Source organism: Ciona robusta, chromosome 7, assembly GCF_009617815.1.
Source record: "Ciona robusta chromosome 7, ASM961781v2".
In the NCBI taxonomy this organism is placed as follows: Eukaryota; Metazoa; Chordata; class Ascidiacea; order Phlebobranchia; family Cionidae; genus Ciona; species Ciona robusta.
Genome location: NC_143241.1, coordinates 5,612,777 through 5,628,390, shown reverse-complemented (window position 1 = coordinate 5,628,390; position 15,614 = coordinate 5,612,777). Strand labels below are relative to the sequence as shown.

Sequence of the window (15,614 nt, the reverse complement as noted above, 5' to 3'; positions counted from 1 at the left end):
ATGGAATTTACCATATCGTTAGGGTGGGGGAAGACGGGACACCTTTAGCACATAATAACAAAATATCTTGATCGGGTTTTAAACAAATGACAACGGTCTATAAGAGTCGTTAGAATACGGTTTTATATTTCTTTAAATGTTCTTTGTTCACTATCAAATAGGAGAAAATAAAATAAAAAATAAAAAGGCGTCGCATCTTTTCCCCACCCTAATATATTTATGTCTGTTTTATATTTAAACTAATGGTATCGGGTAAAGCGTTACACGTTTAGACATAGTCAAACTAGACACCTGTATGCGAAGATAACATTAGGTTAGTGGTTGCATTTTTGTTATAAAACTCGTTTAATAGTTTTTTAACAAACAATGTTACGATTAGAATAGGCGTTCAATAGTAATATGATTTGTGGTAACTTAAATTGTATATAAGCACACTAGTAATAGCTAAGCGTATTGAAAGATATGCTTGTTCACGCCCACTGACTAAAAAAGTCTTCTTAAAGAGTCTGGACCACGCTCATACAAGTTGGTTTTAAATGAAATTTACACTTAATAAATAGCCTACTATCTGTGGTATTTTTTTGTGAAAAAAATATTTAGTTTGGCCAAAAAAAAACGTTTTAAAAAGTGCCAAAAAATTCGCCTATTGTTGCGTCACTCGCTGGCACTATGAAAAAAAAACTGCGCAACCATGAGAACCGTGGGCCGGACTCTTTAAGCGAGAAGCTTTTTTGGGAGAGACAAAGAAAAAATGGTCCAGACACCAAACAAGTGGGTGGGGCCAGTTAAAAGTGAGCCAGGAGTTATATGACTGTTTCTACACCGAGTAGGCTATAGTTGTTCATACATTCAACTTGTAAAGCTGTTTTTAGTGTCTATAACTGCATCTTTAGGATTTTGAATAAATAAAATGAATGCTTCAGCAAGTGCAGCAATACTTTTAAGTATTTTAGGATGCGCTAATATTATAGTGGCAACTTTTGCGCCCGGATGGTTGAGTACTAATGTCCCCGGGGTAACAGGTTCAGAGGGACCGCTTTTGGTGTGCATCAGCGGTACTTGCAGAGTGATTATTCGTAAGTTATTATTTCAATATTACGCCAAGGTTATCCTATGGAATTACATTATGCTTAGGCATTACCAGTGAAAATCAAAATTATGCTTTAATAGTTAAATTCCAAAGAAACATTTTAAAATATGCAGAAAATATATAGTACTGTGGGCTAAGATGGATACCGTTAGCACATAGTATCCCTTGTTTCCTATTTCTTAACAATTATGCTTTTTAGAGTTACGAGGATGTGGTATATTTTCTGTAAATATTCTTTGTTTACTACCAAACCAATGATAAAGGATAACAGGCCATCTTATCTAACCTACTGTGTATATAGTAGGATCGGGAAAGACAGGACACCTTAAAAACATAATACCTTAATATCCTGATCAAGTTTTAAACAATTATCAACTGTCTATAGGAGTCGTGAAGATATGGTTTTGAATTTCTTAGAATATTTTTTTGTTTAAAATCAAATTGGACGAAAAAATAGAGTGAAAATGTGTCTCATTTTTCCCCACCCAACTATATATATACCGTACTTTTTACGAGCTGATGTGCATGGAACAAATCAGCCTATTACAGAATCTGCGTAACAGTATCAATTAAAACACCAAAAACGCTACGTTATTGTAAATCATCTTAAATATGTTGTTTATTTAAGTAAAATCGTTTTTTTTTCAGAGAACAGACCCGCTTCTATTCTGGCCGTTTTCTCTCTCTTGTGCTTGGCAACTGTGACGGGAATTTTCGGGTTGGTTTTATTGATCATTGGTGGTTGTTGTTCTTCTGATCGAAACATGTTCTCTAGTGGATCCGCAAGCGTGTTAGTTTCAGGTGACAAATGTTTGTATTTCTCTAGCTAGATAGCATGTCTGCTTTACTGTATGAATGGCCACTATATAATGCATTTAAAATCATAACAAAATCTAACAAGGATGTATCATGTATGTATGTAAACGTAACTCACTTTATCCTTGCCCATCTTGCGTGGCCGGAAAACGACAGTTGTTATAACACGGTTCACATATACCTTGTGTCAGCTTACGAGTCCCCATGTATGTTACTTTGTGGGTGCAGGATGTGTCAATATAGTAGGCTAGGGTGGGGGAAGATGAGACACCTTTTCATTCCGTTTTCCCATCCCATTTGGTATTAAACAAAAACTATATAAAATGGCTCGAGCGACGTATTAAATCGAAATACATCTTAAAAAAGGCCTATACTATTATACCTCCATTTAAAAGGCAGTAGAGTCTGTCTTACCTCTGCTATAACTTCAATTAAACTCACACAACCAAATAATCAACAGGCATTTTTGCATTGGCTGGAGTTGCCACATACACCGGCGTCACAGCGCAAGCTGTTCAAGCTTCTTCCTTTCTCTCTTACTACTACTGCTTTGGGATGTGTTGGGCCGGAGCATTCCTTTCCTTGATGGCTGCAATGTTGGGCTTTCTTGGTGGAAAACTACTATAGACCGTTTTTACTTAGTTGTATATATAACTTGAACGCATTTCGGAAAGTTTTCTACGTGTACTTTTTAGTAAGTAGCTCAGCAGGCTCGGGAAGATGGGACACCTTTTAATTCTATTTTCTCGTCCCATTTGGTAGGAAACAAAGAACATTCAAAGAATTGTTAAACTGTATCCTTACGCTTCCCATAAAGCGTTGTTAATTGTTTAAAACACGATCAGGATATTTGGAAAATATGTGCTAAAGGTGTCCCATGTTCCTCCACTTTACTATATGGTAAAAATTTAACTCTTTTAAAATGACTAAAGTAATATATTGAACTTTCACTAATATTATATAGAAGGTTGGGGTAAGATGGTCCTATATTTTAATTCTCTTTTATTGTCTCATTTATTAGTAAACAAAAAATATTTACAGAACTGTATAAACGTACCGTCACAACTATATATGAAGGCGTTGTTAATTGTTCAAAACACGATTCGGAAATATGAAATACTATGTGTTAATGGTATCCATCTTACCCCACAGTACTATATAATTTCCGCATTTTATAACTTTTCTGTGGAAATCAACTATTTAAGCGCATATACACAATTCCCCAATAAAATTTGTGAGAACTTTCCATGATTTTCTCTTTGTAATAATTTTCGTAAAAAAATCATCGCATTGTGACGTATGTTTCAATGACGTCACATGGAGCAAATTTTGCCAATTATAAAGCTAACACTTAATACAAGGTGACGTAACAAAGTGTGACGTCACTGGACTTTGATATGATTCGAAAATGGCCGAGACGCGAAGAATGGCATAACCGCAACGTCAGTGCGTCAATGACGTAACTATGACGTTACGGATATTTCATAAGTATGACGTCATGACGTCGATGACATAAGTATGACGTCATGACGTCGATGACATAAGTATGACGTCATGACGTCGATGACATAAGTATGACGTCATGACGTCGATGACGTAACTATGACGTCACTGCACCTCAAGCGGCTTAATTTTACTGACGAAGTGTTTGATAGAAGCAGCATACGACTTTGTGTTTATGATTGTCGGCGGTGTAGTTGGGGGTGGGGGGAACTGTAAAGAAAATATAAAAGTAAAAAAATATAGCAATCAAATATATACCAGACTAGACCAAATTTAAAAATGTTTAGGCCAAGTTTCTAGTAGATATTGTTAATTGTTAAAACAAGATTAGGTTAAAGTGCCCCTACTGCTGAGTGATATAGACATGCGAGAAAAAAACTTATTATATAGTAGAGTGGGGGAGATGGGACACCTTTCACACATAATAACCAAATCTCCTGATCGTGTTTTAAACAATTAACAACGGTCTATGGGAGACGTGAGGATAAAGTTTTATAAAACATCGTTGAATGTTTGTTTAGTACCAAATTGGAGGAGAAAATAGATTGAAAAGGTGTCCCATCTTCCTCACCCTACTATAACACTTAGTTCTGCGCGTGTCTTTTAGTAATACCGTCTAAAACGGGACAGTAAAATAAACGCTAACATAAGTTTTTTGCGTATAAGTAAAGCTACAAACAAAAAAATACGTTTTTTTGCGTTACCAACTGTTATGGAAATTAAACTTTAACCAAAAGGCAGTTCAAAAGTAAGGGAAATTACGCATGATATTTTTTCAATTAAGTAAAGGTAACAGTAAAAAAGAGGTTAATTTTGTTGCGTTATACCATAATAGCGGTTATAGTCTTATAGTCTGACGGTTAACATAAGTTGATAGCCTGTTAGTTATTAAAATTAACAAAAAAATAGTTTAAAACGAAGGGAAATGACGGCATACTGGAAAGGCAGTTCTCAATACACAAGAACCGTTACAGAACTCCTTATGTGTGGTGAAAAATAAAGGAAATTCAAACGGTTAAAATAAGTCGGCCACACCACGCAACGTAAAGGAAATACCGGTTGAGTGACATTGAGTTAGTTGGCTCATTCATGTGTGTTCATGCGAAACAAACCCGTTTCTCAGTAACATTTATACAGCATACAATAAACGAGTAAAACGTTTCGTATAAAACGTGCACATAAAAAACTTTTTGGGGTTATTTTTTGGGGGGTTGAAAATATACGAATTTAAGTTAAAAACATTTTTCAAATTTTTTTTAGAAACTGTTAAAATTATTTTTCAGAAATTTTTATTATTTTTTTTTTTTATAAACAAAAAGTAAAAAATACGTTTTTTAGGTTTAAAAATAGTTTAAATACGTGTTTAAATTACCTCAGTGCGATGCAGAACACGGACACGGAATTTAAGGTCGTCGTAAGTAGTTACGCGTGACGGGCGTGCTTTGAACACTGAATGCCACGCCGTATGACGTAACGACTCGTTCCGGTTGAGTGCACCTAACCCATGAGTGGTCACGAGGGGTCTGCTGTCTGCTGGTGAGGTAAAGGGTGTTTTGTGGGGTGATAGTACAATAGGGTACAGTATTTGGTATCTAGTATTGTAGGGTAAGGTGGACACCATTAGAACATAATATCTTTTTAATTTTTTAAACAACTACGAACGCTTGTTTAGAGTCGTGAAGATACGGTTATATATTTCTGTAAATATTCTTTGTTTACTACCAAATTGGATGATAAAAAAAATATATATTATGCATACTTCATATAGTAGTTAGTACATTCTACAGAATATTACCTGATATATTATTGTTCTTGCCGCATAAGTTTGATACTTTCTCCAGCAAGTGTGCTGGTAGTAGCTTTGTAGACACTCCCATATTTAGAAGCACGTTACCTGTTAAAGTCAGTGATATCAGCACAAAAATATTTCTAATATGAATCATAAACCACAACTTTTTTTTTAGTTTTCGGAATTCTTTTGTAGTTTTTATTTTTTACACTTCGAGGTATTTATAGCTTTCATAGCAATGTTATCTGGGGGTTAATTTAGAAGTTGTCTATATATATTTTTTTAACCATAAAGTAAATAACATTTTTTGTTTAATTGATATGCGTTTTTATTTCTACCATGGTTAAACATAAATAAAAATAGTTATGCTTTTTAGGCAATTGTTTTAATTGTGACCTTGAAAGACCTTAATTTCTTTTGTTTTAATTGTGACCTTATATTTCTGGTCAAAATTAAAATAAGTTTAAAATAAATTTCCTAATGGCTGATGCTTTGACGTTCTTTTCAGGTGACCCTTTATTATGGTATGCTGTTAAAACTAATTAATCCTTAAGACAAAACACTAAACAGTATACTCTGATAAAGGTCATCAAAAAAGACATCAAAAAGTCGGTTATTAAGAATATATATCAAAAAATATCTTTCAAAATACAATATGGCTGGCATCGACAGTATATATAAATATATATATATTTATACTGTTGTATGTATATGTACAAACGTATTGTAGTATATATGCAAACTTATAATTTTAGATCATTTTATGTTTATATACATACAATGGTGTGAAATTATTTCAATTTTGGCTCGAAATACCGGCCTTTTTCAACAAATTTTCAACCTTTTACTCACCTGGTGTAAAACGATTTAAAATCGAATCAGGTTCCGGTTCATTGATTTCCTTGTCAGGTGACAAGCTCGGCCAATCAACTTCAAGAACATCAGCAGCTGGAACAATAAAATTTGATTTAATGAAAAAAATATTTGACTTGGTTAAACAAAACGTTGACGCAAGGTGTATGAAATATAACACTCGTGTCATAACGACTCTCGTTTTCCAGCCACGCGAAGATAATCAAATTACATTCATTTACAATCATTCGCTCATTGAAAATAACACTTGAATTAAGAACAGGAAAATTAATTTAATTTAAACTGCAGGGTTAAGCTGTAGTCATTAAATAAAGTAATTTAATATTTCAACTTTGAATTTAATTCAACATTTTCCGCACAAAAGCAAATGACTGACAGTTATATTCGTTTATTAGTTTTGCAAAATAAAGTAATATTTTTGCCGCTTTTTGCAGGATTTTTTTAGTAAACTGTCAGACAATATATTGTTAAAAAAATTAAGATTAGGTAAACACAGTTGATGAGTATTTCAAAATTTCATTTATGAATTTAATTTGAGACTTTTCGCTCCAAAGTTTTTGCAAATTTTGTACATTATATATTTAACAAAAAACAGGACCTTTTTTAAATACAACGATTTTTTGCTGTTTTTGTGACAATTTCTACCCAAACTGCCAGGCAGTATGTAAATATATGCACGCAAAAAAATTTGACAGCCCATTAGAATACGTAATATTTATTAGGTAAACTAAAAAAAAATGTTCTCAGATTAAAGTTTTCTAAATAATTATTAAAATTACACTTTTCGCACCTAAGCATTTGAATTAAAGACTTTTTTTTCCAGTTTTTGTAAATTGTACAGTATATATATATTTAACAATAAAATTAACAGTAACTATTTTTAAATTCTGAATTATTATAATACAGATTAAAATATAAGGTTTAAACAAACATATTCATTTCACAGTTAGTAAGTAATATATTTCAGTCAAGTTATTTTAAGCAAAAATAAATTAGGAAATGGAAATACCTTTACTTGGTTTCACTTTTTCTCCTTTGCTCTCACTCTTTTTCTCTTCTTTGCTCTTTCCACGCGCCTCACTTCCTGAGCGTCTGGAATCTTATTTCACATACAAGATGTTAATGCAAATATAGTAGGGTGGGGAAGATGGGACACCTTTTATTCTTTTTTCTTGTCTCATTTTGTAGTAAACGAAGAACATTCAAAGAATTATAAAACCGTATCCTCACGACTCCCATAGATTGTTGTTAATTGTTTAAAACACGATCAGAATATTTGGATAATATGACATGTTTTTCACTAAATTTTGAACAGATTTGGATTTTTTTAAAACAGAACTATGAATAGAACATAATATCCCATACTATCCTATCAAGTTTTAACAATTAATAACGTTCTTTTAGAGTCGTGAGAATATGGTTAAATATAAAAAACATGTTAACACCTGAACGTACTATAAAACACCATCTTAGTTTACCGCAACCTACTATATATTGTAACAGACAATAAAAAAATGAATTTATAAAAATTTGTAAAAAAACAAAAAAATCACCTCTGCTACTTTTTGTCCGTGAAGATTTTCGTTCCAATTTTTCACGATCATTTGAATTATGAGATGAATGATGACCGTGACGTGATCGGCGTGGTGACCGTGATGCAGATGATTGTTCACGCTCATGAATCGAACGTTTGGATTTATTCACATCATCTTTGTGTGAGCTGTGCAAAAAGATTTTTTTCATAAAATGATGTTTTTAAATCAAAAGTTAACTTTTATAAAATAATGATTTTATGTTAAAAGTTTATTTTTATAAAATGATGTTTTAAAGTTAGAAATTATAAGTATGTTTCACACTTTCCAACTTTGTGTATGATTTTTGCTTTGATATGGCTTATAATCTGAACAACCCATTAGTGACCACTGGATTAAAACAATTGTCGTTAAGTGACTTGTCCAAGGACACACGCCAAACAGTATTAGTATTGCATTAAGCATCGAACCGTAAAACATAACATCACTTAGTTACTTTGGAGAAGGTTGACTTTTTGTGTCAATGCTCCGACTATGGTGACGTGTCCGATCAATTAATTCGTTCACGCTCTGTCGAGTGCTCTCATGTGCCCTCAAGTGAGCATGCGATGACGAGTAATCATCTCGACGACCTTGTTTGTCAGGTCTGGGTAAAATGTAATAAATAATACTTTTTCATCTTTTCTTCAACACCTAAGTGTGTGTGCGCCGAAACGTACACAAATGCCTTTTTTCTATATTTATTTGCCGTTTAAATATTGCGTCTCGTGTTCATTCGCCCTCTTAGTTTACACTCGCAATAAAACATTATGTAATTGCGTTAGCCGTTAATGTAAGTTACACTAAAAGAGTAATGCATGACTTTACATATATGAGTTAAAAAGGGATAAGGTTTTAAAGCCTTTGAGCAGTTTTCTCTTTAACTACTTGTTACAACATATGTTTCAGCATCCAGTTACAATCTAAAACAGCATTTACACCGTTCCACACAAACATGTCTATATCTATACAAGTGAGCTGAGCCAAAGTATATTGCACCCTCCATAATAATTGTTCAGATTTTTATTTTTTTTTTTAATTTTTATTTTTTTGAGTTATTTTTTTGATGACTATGAAGGTAACTAAACATAATGATCGTACCTTCTAGTTTCCGAGTTACTACGCTCCCTATGGATGTTGGGATGCGAGGCTCGCTCCTTGGATGAATCGTACATCCTCTTCCCTCGTGATGAATCATATGATACATGACGCGGCGGTGATGCACGTGACTTACTGCTGTAAAACAATTTATGTAAAAACTAGGGAAAACTATAAAGAGAGAACACTCTGGCAGTACAATTAGCAGTTTGGGTGGTTATTTCTTGAAGAAGAAAAAATTGGCAGAGAAACTTCTCGTAGGAAAAAGTGCCACTTAAATTTAATCGTTTCTAGTTTCTAAACTATAAAAAAAATCAAATTTTGTTTTTCTATGTTTTTCTAACTAGCGAGTAATCCAATCTCTGATCCTTTTAATAAATAGTCCTCCACCCCTCCCACCTGCTCTCATGAGTGATACTCGATCTTCCTCCTCCATCATGGATGGTGACCTCCAGTCCAAGATCTCTGCTCCGAGGCTCCCCACTCTGCCGTACCTCCCTGGTGAAGCGGGAGGCAGGAGGAGGAGTTCGATCGCTGGGAAACTGACCCCGCTCTCGAGGAACGCTCCTCTCTGGTCTTCCTCTTCCAAAATCAACCTAGATAAAATAGTTTTTAAAGGAAAAAAACAACTAATAAAAAGTTTTTTAAGGAAAAAAAACAATTTTAAAAATAGTTTTTAAAACATAATTTTATGGCAAAAATCCCATTTTTAGTTTTTCACAACTGACTTAATATTTAACATTTACTAAACTTAAACACCATCCCATGCAATCAAACTTGAAATATTAATAAAAAAAGAAAAAAAATCCCACCTCCACTTTTCGTTCTTCGACTCGGTGTCTACTGACCTCCGGTGTCCACTTTTCCCGTCCAAAACTATCCCTCGCCTCGATCCGTAATTTTGCTCCGTCTCTCCCATCTACCCATGATGAAATCCTCTGCGGTTCCTCATAATCCTGGGAGGACCTTGGTCTCATCTTCCTCTCTCGATCCGAGTCCCAAGAAGCTGTCCTCTGAGGCGGGAAATCCGATCTCCCACCTCTCGGATCAAGTATCTTCCTTTCTTTTGCTCTCACTTCCTCTCTTCCGCGATGATCCCTCACTAAAACTTCTCTGTCGACTTTGATGATCTTCTGAGTCCTCTGCACACCCTCCGGAGGAAAGTCCTGCCTTCTTGATCTTCCCACATCCTCATACCTCCGATCATTAAACCTCATATCTCTTCCCTCAAACTGTTTATCTGGATATCTCGGAGCCGCTTGTTTCTCATAAAATCTCGGACTTTCTCGGATTTTTTCCGGAATTCTCTCCTGACTTCCGTCGAACTTCCGATCAGACTTCCTCTCGTCATACCGACCACTAGGCGGAATTTTCTCCCGGATTTCATATTTTTCCACCTTCCGATCCCGGGGACGAGGATACTCCGAACTCCTCTCTGCATCCCGAGGTTTATAAAACTCCTCTTCATGTCTCCTTCTCTCCACACTTTTATCTTCTCTCATCTTAAACTTCTGCCGATCATCTGGTCTTCGCTCCAGACTTCTTTCTCTCCTCATCTCTGGAGTTTGATCTCTTCTGTGCTTCGGACTTCTTTCTCTTCTTACCTCTGGAGTTGGCTCTCTCCTCCGCTCAGGACTTCTCTCCCTACGATCCGGAGCACGCTCTACTCTCTGCTCTGGCGTCCTCTCCATCCTGGCTTTAGGATGAGGAGGATAATCAATCCTAAAAATACAAGAAATAAATAAAAATATGAGAAATAAAGTAGAACGCAAAGGTGTCCTGTCTTCCCCCCCAAAATATATTTATAATTTAAAGTTTAAATTCCTCACCTCTCTTGGGAAGGATGTTTCGCAGCTTCATATCGCGGTGGGCGATCTTCCCTTGGATGTTGGACTTCAGGGTAACTCCGAGTCTTCTGGGAGGAGTAGCTTCTCTCGGACTTGTGGTGTTGTTGATGATTATCAGCGATGTCATCCACTGTCTTCCACTCTGCATCCACCCTGAAGAGAAAAAAGGGATAAAAAATAGGATGAAAAAAAGGAAAAAACTAAAAAGAAAAGATGTTTAAAAAATGTGACAGGAAAAATTTATAAAATTTCTGCAAAAAAATAATCGAAGTGAAAAACTTATGCTTTATTATAAAAGACAAACTGAGAATATATTTTATTTGGTAAGGTCCTATTTGGTAAGCGGTGACAGTGTCGTTTCAAAGAGTTCCTTAGGCCTTGCTGATACCTACTGTATTAATTTTGGGGCGAAAAGTGGGGCGTTTGTGTCAAAATTAACTTTAAAAAAACGGAAAAACAAAATTAGACAGCAGGTATCAGTGAGACCTGAAGATTATTTTTGAAACAAAAATTTTACTGGTTCCCAGGGAAAGGTTTACAGTTAATCCTACCTTGCGACCCGAACATCCTTTCTTCTTGATCCCGTGCTCTCCATTTCGCTTCCGGATGTATAATCCTCATCATGATGATGATGTTTCTTCACTTTCTTGCTCTTTGTCATCTCAGGACTTCTTTCCTGCATGACGATTCACATATTGAAGATTTTCAGAACGTGGCACAAAAAATCCCAATTTAAAGTTTGTTTTTCAGATCAATTTTTTTGAAAAACGACTATATAAACTTATTAAAATCAAATAAATTCAATGAAAAATATGCAGCTGGCTTCGCAGGTCGTTTGACTTTCCTTTGCAGGTCTCCATTGGCTGCCAACAGCAGACTTCGCAGGCCACACAACTTTTCTTTATGGGCCGGATTCGGCCCTAAGGCTACAGACTTCGCAGGCCACACAACTTTTCTTTATGGGTCGAATTCGGCCCGCAGGCTACAGCTTGCACACATCCGGTTTAATAATCAGTAAAAAAGTATAGTTTTAATTCCGCTAACCTCCGATCTCTGTCGACTTCTCTTCCGAGAAACATTTCTTGGTTTTTCCTCCTCAATCTTTTGCTTTTTCCTCTTTTTTAATTTATTTTTCTTCTTTCCACCTCCATCACTACAACTGTCATCTTCATATCTGGAAAATTAATAATAAAAAATTGAAAAAAATCGGTATTTTGTGACTAGTGAAAGTGTGATTGGTAAATGAACCTAACTTTCTTTGCTTTAATGTGCATTCTGTCATATTCATATATGAAAAACAACCTAAAAAATTGTTTTGGGGTATCACCAAAAAAATTCTTGCCATTGGTCTTGTGTGACGAGTAAATGAATTTAACTTATTTATTCTTGCATGATATGCAAAGACAAAATCTATAAAATAAGCATTCTGCTTTATACACCTTGAGCTGCTTACGAGTAACCACATATGTAACTTTGCATTTTGTAGGTTACTGTTTTTTAGAATTTTTCATGTTTAATTTAGGAACCAGCCATACAAACCTTTCATATTTTTCTTTTGACTCTCTAGCATGAGTTCTATCATAATCTTCCTCATGTCTCCTCCCATCCCTTGAAGAAGATGTCCTCTCATCTCTATGTAAAATAAAAATTAAAAAAAACTATAAAAAACTTTTTTTTTTAGAAAAAACGGTAATGGAAAAACTTTACCTTGCTGAACAAACTGCAATATGCAGTTGCCAAAATAGGATAGTTTAATCATATTCACATACAAAAACATAAATAATTTTTTTTTTAATTTTTAGAAATAATCTTAGTAGAAAAACTTCACCTTGCTGAATGAACTGCAACATGCAGTTGCCAAAATAGGATAATTTAATCATATTCATACACAAAAATAAATCTAGTTACATTTCATGCTTTAAAGGTTGCCGTGACTTTGAGGTCCTCTCAACCTCTTGCTCTTTGCTCTTCTTTTTCTGTTTCTCTCTTGGAGGATCCTGGATTACTTCCTTTTTGTGCTTCTTGTGTGTCTTCTCCTCTTTATGCTTCTTCTCCGGCTTTTTCCCGCTGCTCCAGTCGTCAGTGGAGGACTCATACTCGCTCTCCTGCCTCCACTGGGACTTCTTCACGGAATCGGAGTGAGCTACTTTTGAAATTGCTTTTCTGGTAAATTAAATGCAATGTTATTTCATACAGAAAAACTACTGCGTTAGACATTCTATTCTACAGGTTTAATAAGCTATTCACAATTTTCGCAGTACAAGATCTCATACTTAGACTTGTATGGCTGTTTGACACTCTATGGAACCTAAGATTTTTGTCAGATTTTTGATATTGCTTTTTTGATTAAACTAAATGCAACAATATTGCAAGCAGGCTTGCTTTGGGGTAAGGGGCCAGTCCTGGCCTAAAATCCTGGGAACTATGACGTGCCATATTGCAGTACCTCACCCACATGGAACAAAAAAATTGCAAGCAGGCAAGCTACCATGTTAAGCATTCTATTCTACACCAGTGCGGACTGCAGTGTGACACCCAATGGAATCTGAGATTTCATCAGACTTAACCCATTACCCAGTCACCCTGTGTGTGCTAGCGCATAGACCTCCCCAGATGTTAGCGCCTACCGCTTTCACGAAGGTAAGAACAATGGATTTAATGTCATACATAGTGTGCCTCCACCATAAGGCATGCCACACTTTACACTATATATTGTATGCTTTGCATGCTGATTTATGTTATAATATATCACTTACTGTTTAGGTTCATTAGTCGGTTTCCCACTTCGCGATCGGTCATCTTTATACTTATGTTGCTCATGTGATTCATGATACACATTTTTACTTGAGGCAGAACTTTGTGATCTATGTAAATCGTGAGATTCGTGTATCTTTTCATTATCTTTAGATTTTCGCGACTTTTTCTCACGGCTTCTGCCCCGTTCATGGTCCTGTAGCAAATGTTTTAATATTTTAAATAAAACTTACATTGTGATACACACTGTTGGACCTCACTAATGCAGTTTCCTTGCTAAATGCCAAAATTCCATGAACTGAGCATACAGGCATACGGCGCATAATCTGGGGTGACTTAATAGGCAGGCCAACCCCAGAATTTTCTGAGCTGCATTAGTCAGTAAACATTTAAACCAATAAGTTAATTGTATTTCACTGGAATGCATGTCTAACTATTTCTATCTGTCCTGCATTCTAAAAAGCCACCTATATATACAGGCATTAGGAATGTGCCAAGCCCGTCATTGGCAATTACTAAAAGAATATTGGAAATTACGAAACGAGCCATCTCTTTAATTGCAAACCAAATGTTTCTGTATGATTTGATTAATGACACTTTTTAACTAAAAAAAAACTTTGTTTTCTATGCTTTTATCCTTAATGACGTTATAGCAGTTTGGTGCGTGGTCGGAATTTGGTTAAAGCTCGGCGAATCTAAGCTTTTACAACTTCGGCACATTCCTAAAAGACATACCTTCTTTGGTTTTGTTTTGCCTTTTGGAGAGGGACTTTTATAACGTTGCTTCTTCATTTTGTGGCGTGAAGCAGGGGACTCGGAAGAGCTGGATGATGAATATGAAGAGCTCTTCCTTTTCCTTTTCTTCCCTCCCACATCTTCTCTTACCACACTAAAATTATTTAAAATCATTTTTATAACAAAATTGATAACTGACACTGCTTTTATTTTAAGCATGACACTGCTATTATTTTGATCCTTTTTTTTGCTAAATATGTGCCTTGGCAAGACACTTAACGGCAGTTGGCTTACCCTGGTGATATGGGTTGTCTAAATTGTTAGCCAAAAAAATATTCGCAAAATAATCACCCTCTAAATTATTATTTGGTTACTACTAATTAGCCACATTAAACAAAACCACACAATTCACTAAAATACCTTGAACTTGAAGATTGTGGAGATCTTTTTCTTGTTGAAACATATTTCTCATCAATTGCTTCCTTTCTGCGATCCGATTTATGATGTCTATGATGGTGGCCACGATCATGAGAGTCCGTAGGCTCTGAAATTAATTACACATACTTGATTTGATAAAAAATTAGGACACTATAGTGCAGAATACTTTGTTACTTCACAGAATGTTGGTATAATATGTAAGAAGGCGGTAGTGAGGCATTAGTTAGGGTTTAGTAGTTATAGGGGTTAGTATTTAGGGGTTAGCAGATACCCTAAGGAACCACTTCTTCACAAGCACCGCTGCTTTGATTTTAAATCTTTTTCGAGCCGCATCATAGTTGGTTAGCGCGCTTGCCTCAAACCCAGATGTAATGGGTTCAAGGCTCTTCACTGCTACCGTTGTGGGCTTATGTGTCCTTGGGCAAGACACTTAACGACAATTGCTTCAACTCAGTGGTCACTAATAAGTTGTCCAAATTATCAGTCACATAGAAAGAATGAAAAAATTCCCCGAAATTAAACATCCACAAAGTTACACGTCGTAAGCTGGCACGAGGTGTATAAAACAAAACACCCGCGTTATAACCACTGTCGTTTTCCGGCCACGAGAGGATAAAAAAAGTTACATTCATTCATATATTTACATCTTAACCACAAACTGCACAGCATGAACGTTTCAATGCTCTGTCTTATTATTACGTTAAAGTCGATTTTAAACTGAAGTGTGTTAGCACTTACCACCCTTTTTATGTCTTTTCATGATTCGAATCGCCGTTTACATTCAGAAATACAAACAACAACAAACAGACTTTTCCGCAAAACACAAATGCACCAACGCTCGTGTCGAGTTCTACTTTATTGCACCAGTTAAAGGCTTATTTTTTGCCAAACAAAACATTTGTATTCTGGTGATACAAACAAGTTAGCTAAGTTAAAATTGCGCAGATGTACTTTTATTATGACTATAAGTGCACTCTAACTCGTTCGTAAGTACTGACTAAGCAAACAATGCGAGACATGACTAAGATTGTTTTAATTTTGAATATAGTCCCCTAAGCGGTAATATTAAGTCTTTGAGGAGATTCTCTTCACATACGAAT

General features: G+C 35.4%; 2 protein-coding genes across 5 annotated transcripts; one reads left to right on the top strand and one right to left on the bottom strand.

Moving 5' to 3' along the window:
- The first annotated feature begins 807 nt into the window (after positions 1–807).
- LOC149734136 (uncharacterized) lies at positions 808–3,126 on the top strand. Its single transcript, XM_089880621.1, has 3 exons — positions 808–1,076; positions 1,739–1,891; positions 2,367–3,126. The coding sequence occupies exons 1-3, from the start codon at positions 911–913 to the stop codon at positions 2,531–2,533; spliced, it is 486 nt and encodes a 161-aa protein (XP_089736747.1). The 5' UTR covers positions 808–910; the 3' UTR covers positions 2,534–3,126.
- A 22-nt stretch (positions 3,127–3,148) lies between these two features.
- On the bottom strand, positions 3,149–15,459 carry LOC149734135 (uncharacterized). Of its 4 annotated transcripts, none has more exons than XM_089880605.1 (19): positions 15,253–15,459; positions 14,497–14,620; positions 14,077–14,230; positions 13,344–13,537; positions 12,496–12,750; positions 12,127–12,219; positions 11,632–11,761; positions 11,139–11,263; positions 10,570–10,740; positions 9,589–10,462; positions 9,140–9,336; positions 8,744–8,878; positions 8,100–8,249; positions 7,625–7,791; positions 7,081–7,170; positions 6,051–6,146; positions 5,205–5,303; positions 4,782–4,942; positions 3,149–3,619 (listed from the first exon to the last, which is right to left on the bottom strand). In XM_089880605.1, exons 1-19 carry the CDS (start codon positions 15,272–15,274, stop codon positions 3,515–3,517), a joined length of 3,342 nt encoding a protein of 1,113 aa, XP_089736731.1. In that variant the 5' UTR covers positions 15,275–15,459; the 3' UTR covers positions 3,149–3,514. The 4 variants fall into 4 exon arrangements, with proteins under 4 accessions (XP_089736731.1, XP_089736728.1, XP_089736729.1 ...); XM_089880602.1 differs by having other exon boundaries at positions 9,553–10,462; positions 15,253–15,458; XM_089880603.1 differs by having other exon boundaries at positions 4,782–4,939; positions 9,553–10,462; positions 15,253–15,458.
- Positions 15,460–15,614: the final 155 nt, after the last annotated feature.

Bases quoted from the DNA above. Each gene is read 5' to 3' on its own strand.
- LOC149734136 (XM_089880621.1), top strand. From the start codon at position 911: ATGAATGCTTCAGCAAGTGCAGCAATACTTTTAAGTATTTTAGGATGC. The intron at 1,077-1,738 runs GTAAGTTATTAT...TTTTTTTTTCAG, and splicing joins TACTTGCAGAGTGATTATTC to AGAACAGACCCGCTTCTATT. The intron at 1,892-2,366 runs GTGACAAATGTT...AATAATCAACAG, and splicing joins CGCAAGCGTGTTAGTTTCAG to GCATTTTTGCATTGGCTGGA.
- LOC149734135 (XM_089880602.1), bottom strand. From the start codon at position 15,274: ATGAAAAGACATAAAAAGGGTG. The intron at 13,538-14,076 runs GTATGTCTTTTA...CATTTGCTACAG, and splicing joins GCAAAACAAAACCAAAGAAG to GACCATGAACGGGGCAGAAG. The intron at 11,762-12,126 runs GTTTGTATGGCT...TTAATTTTCCAG, and splicing joins TCAAAAGAAAAATATGAAAG to ATATGAAGATGACAGTTGTA.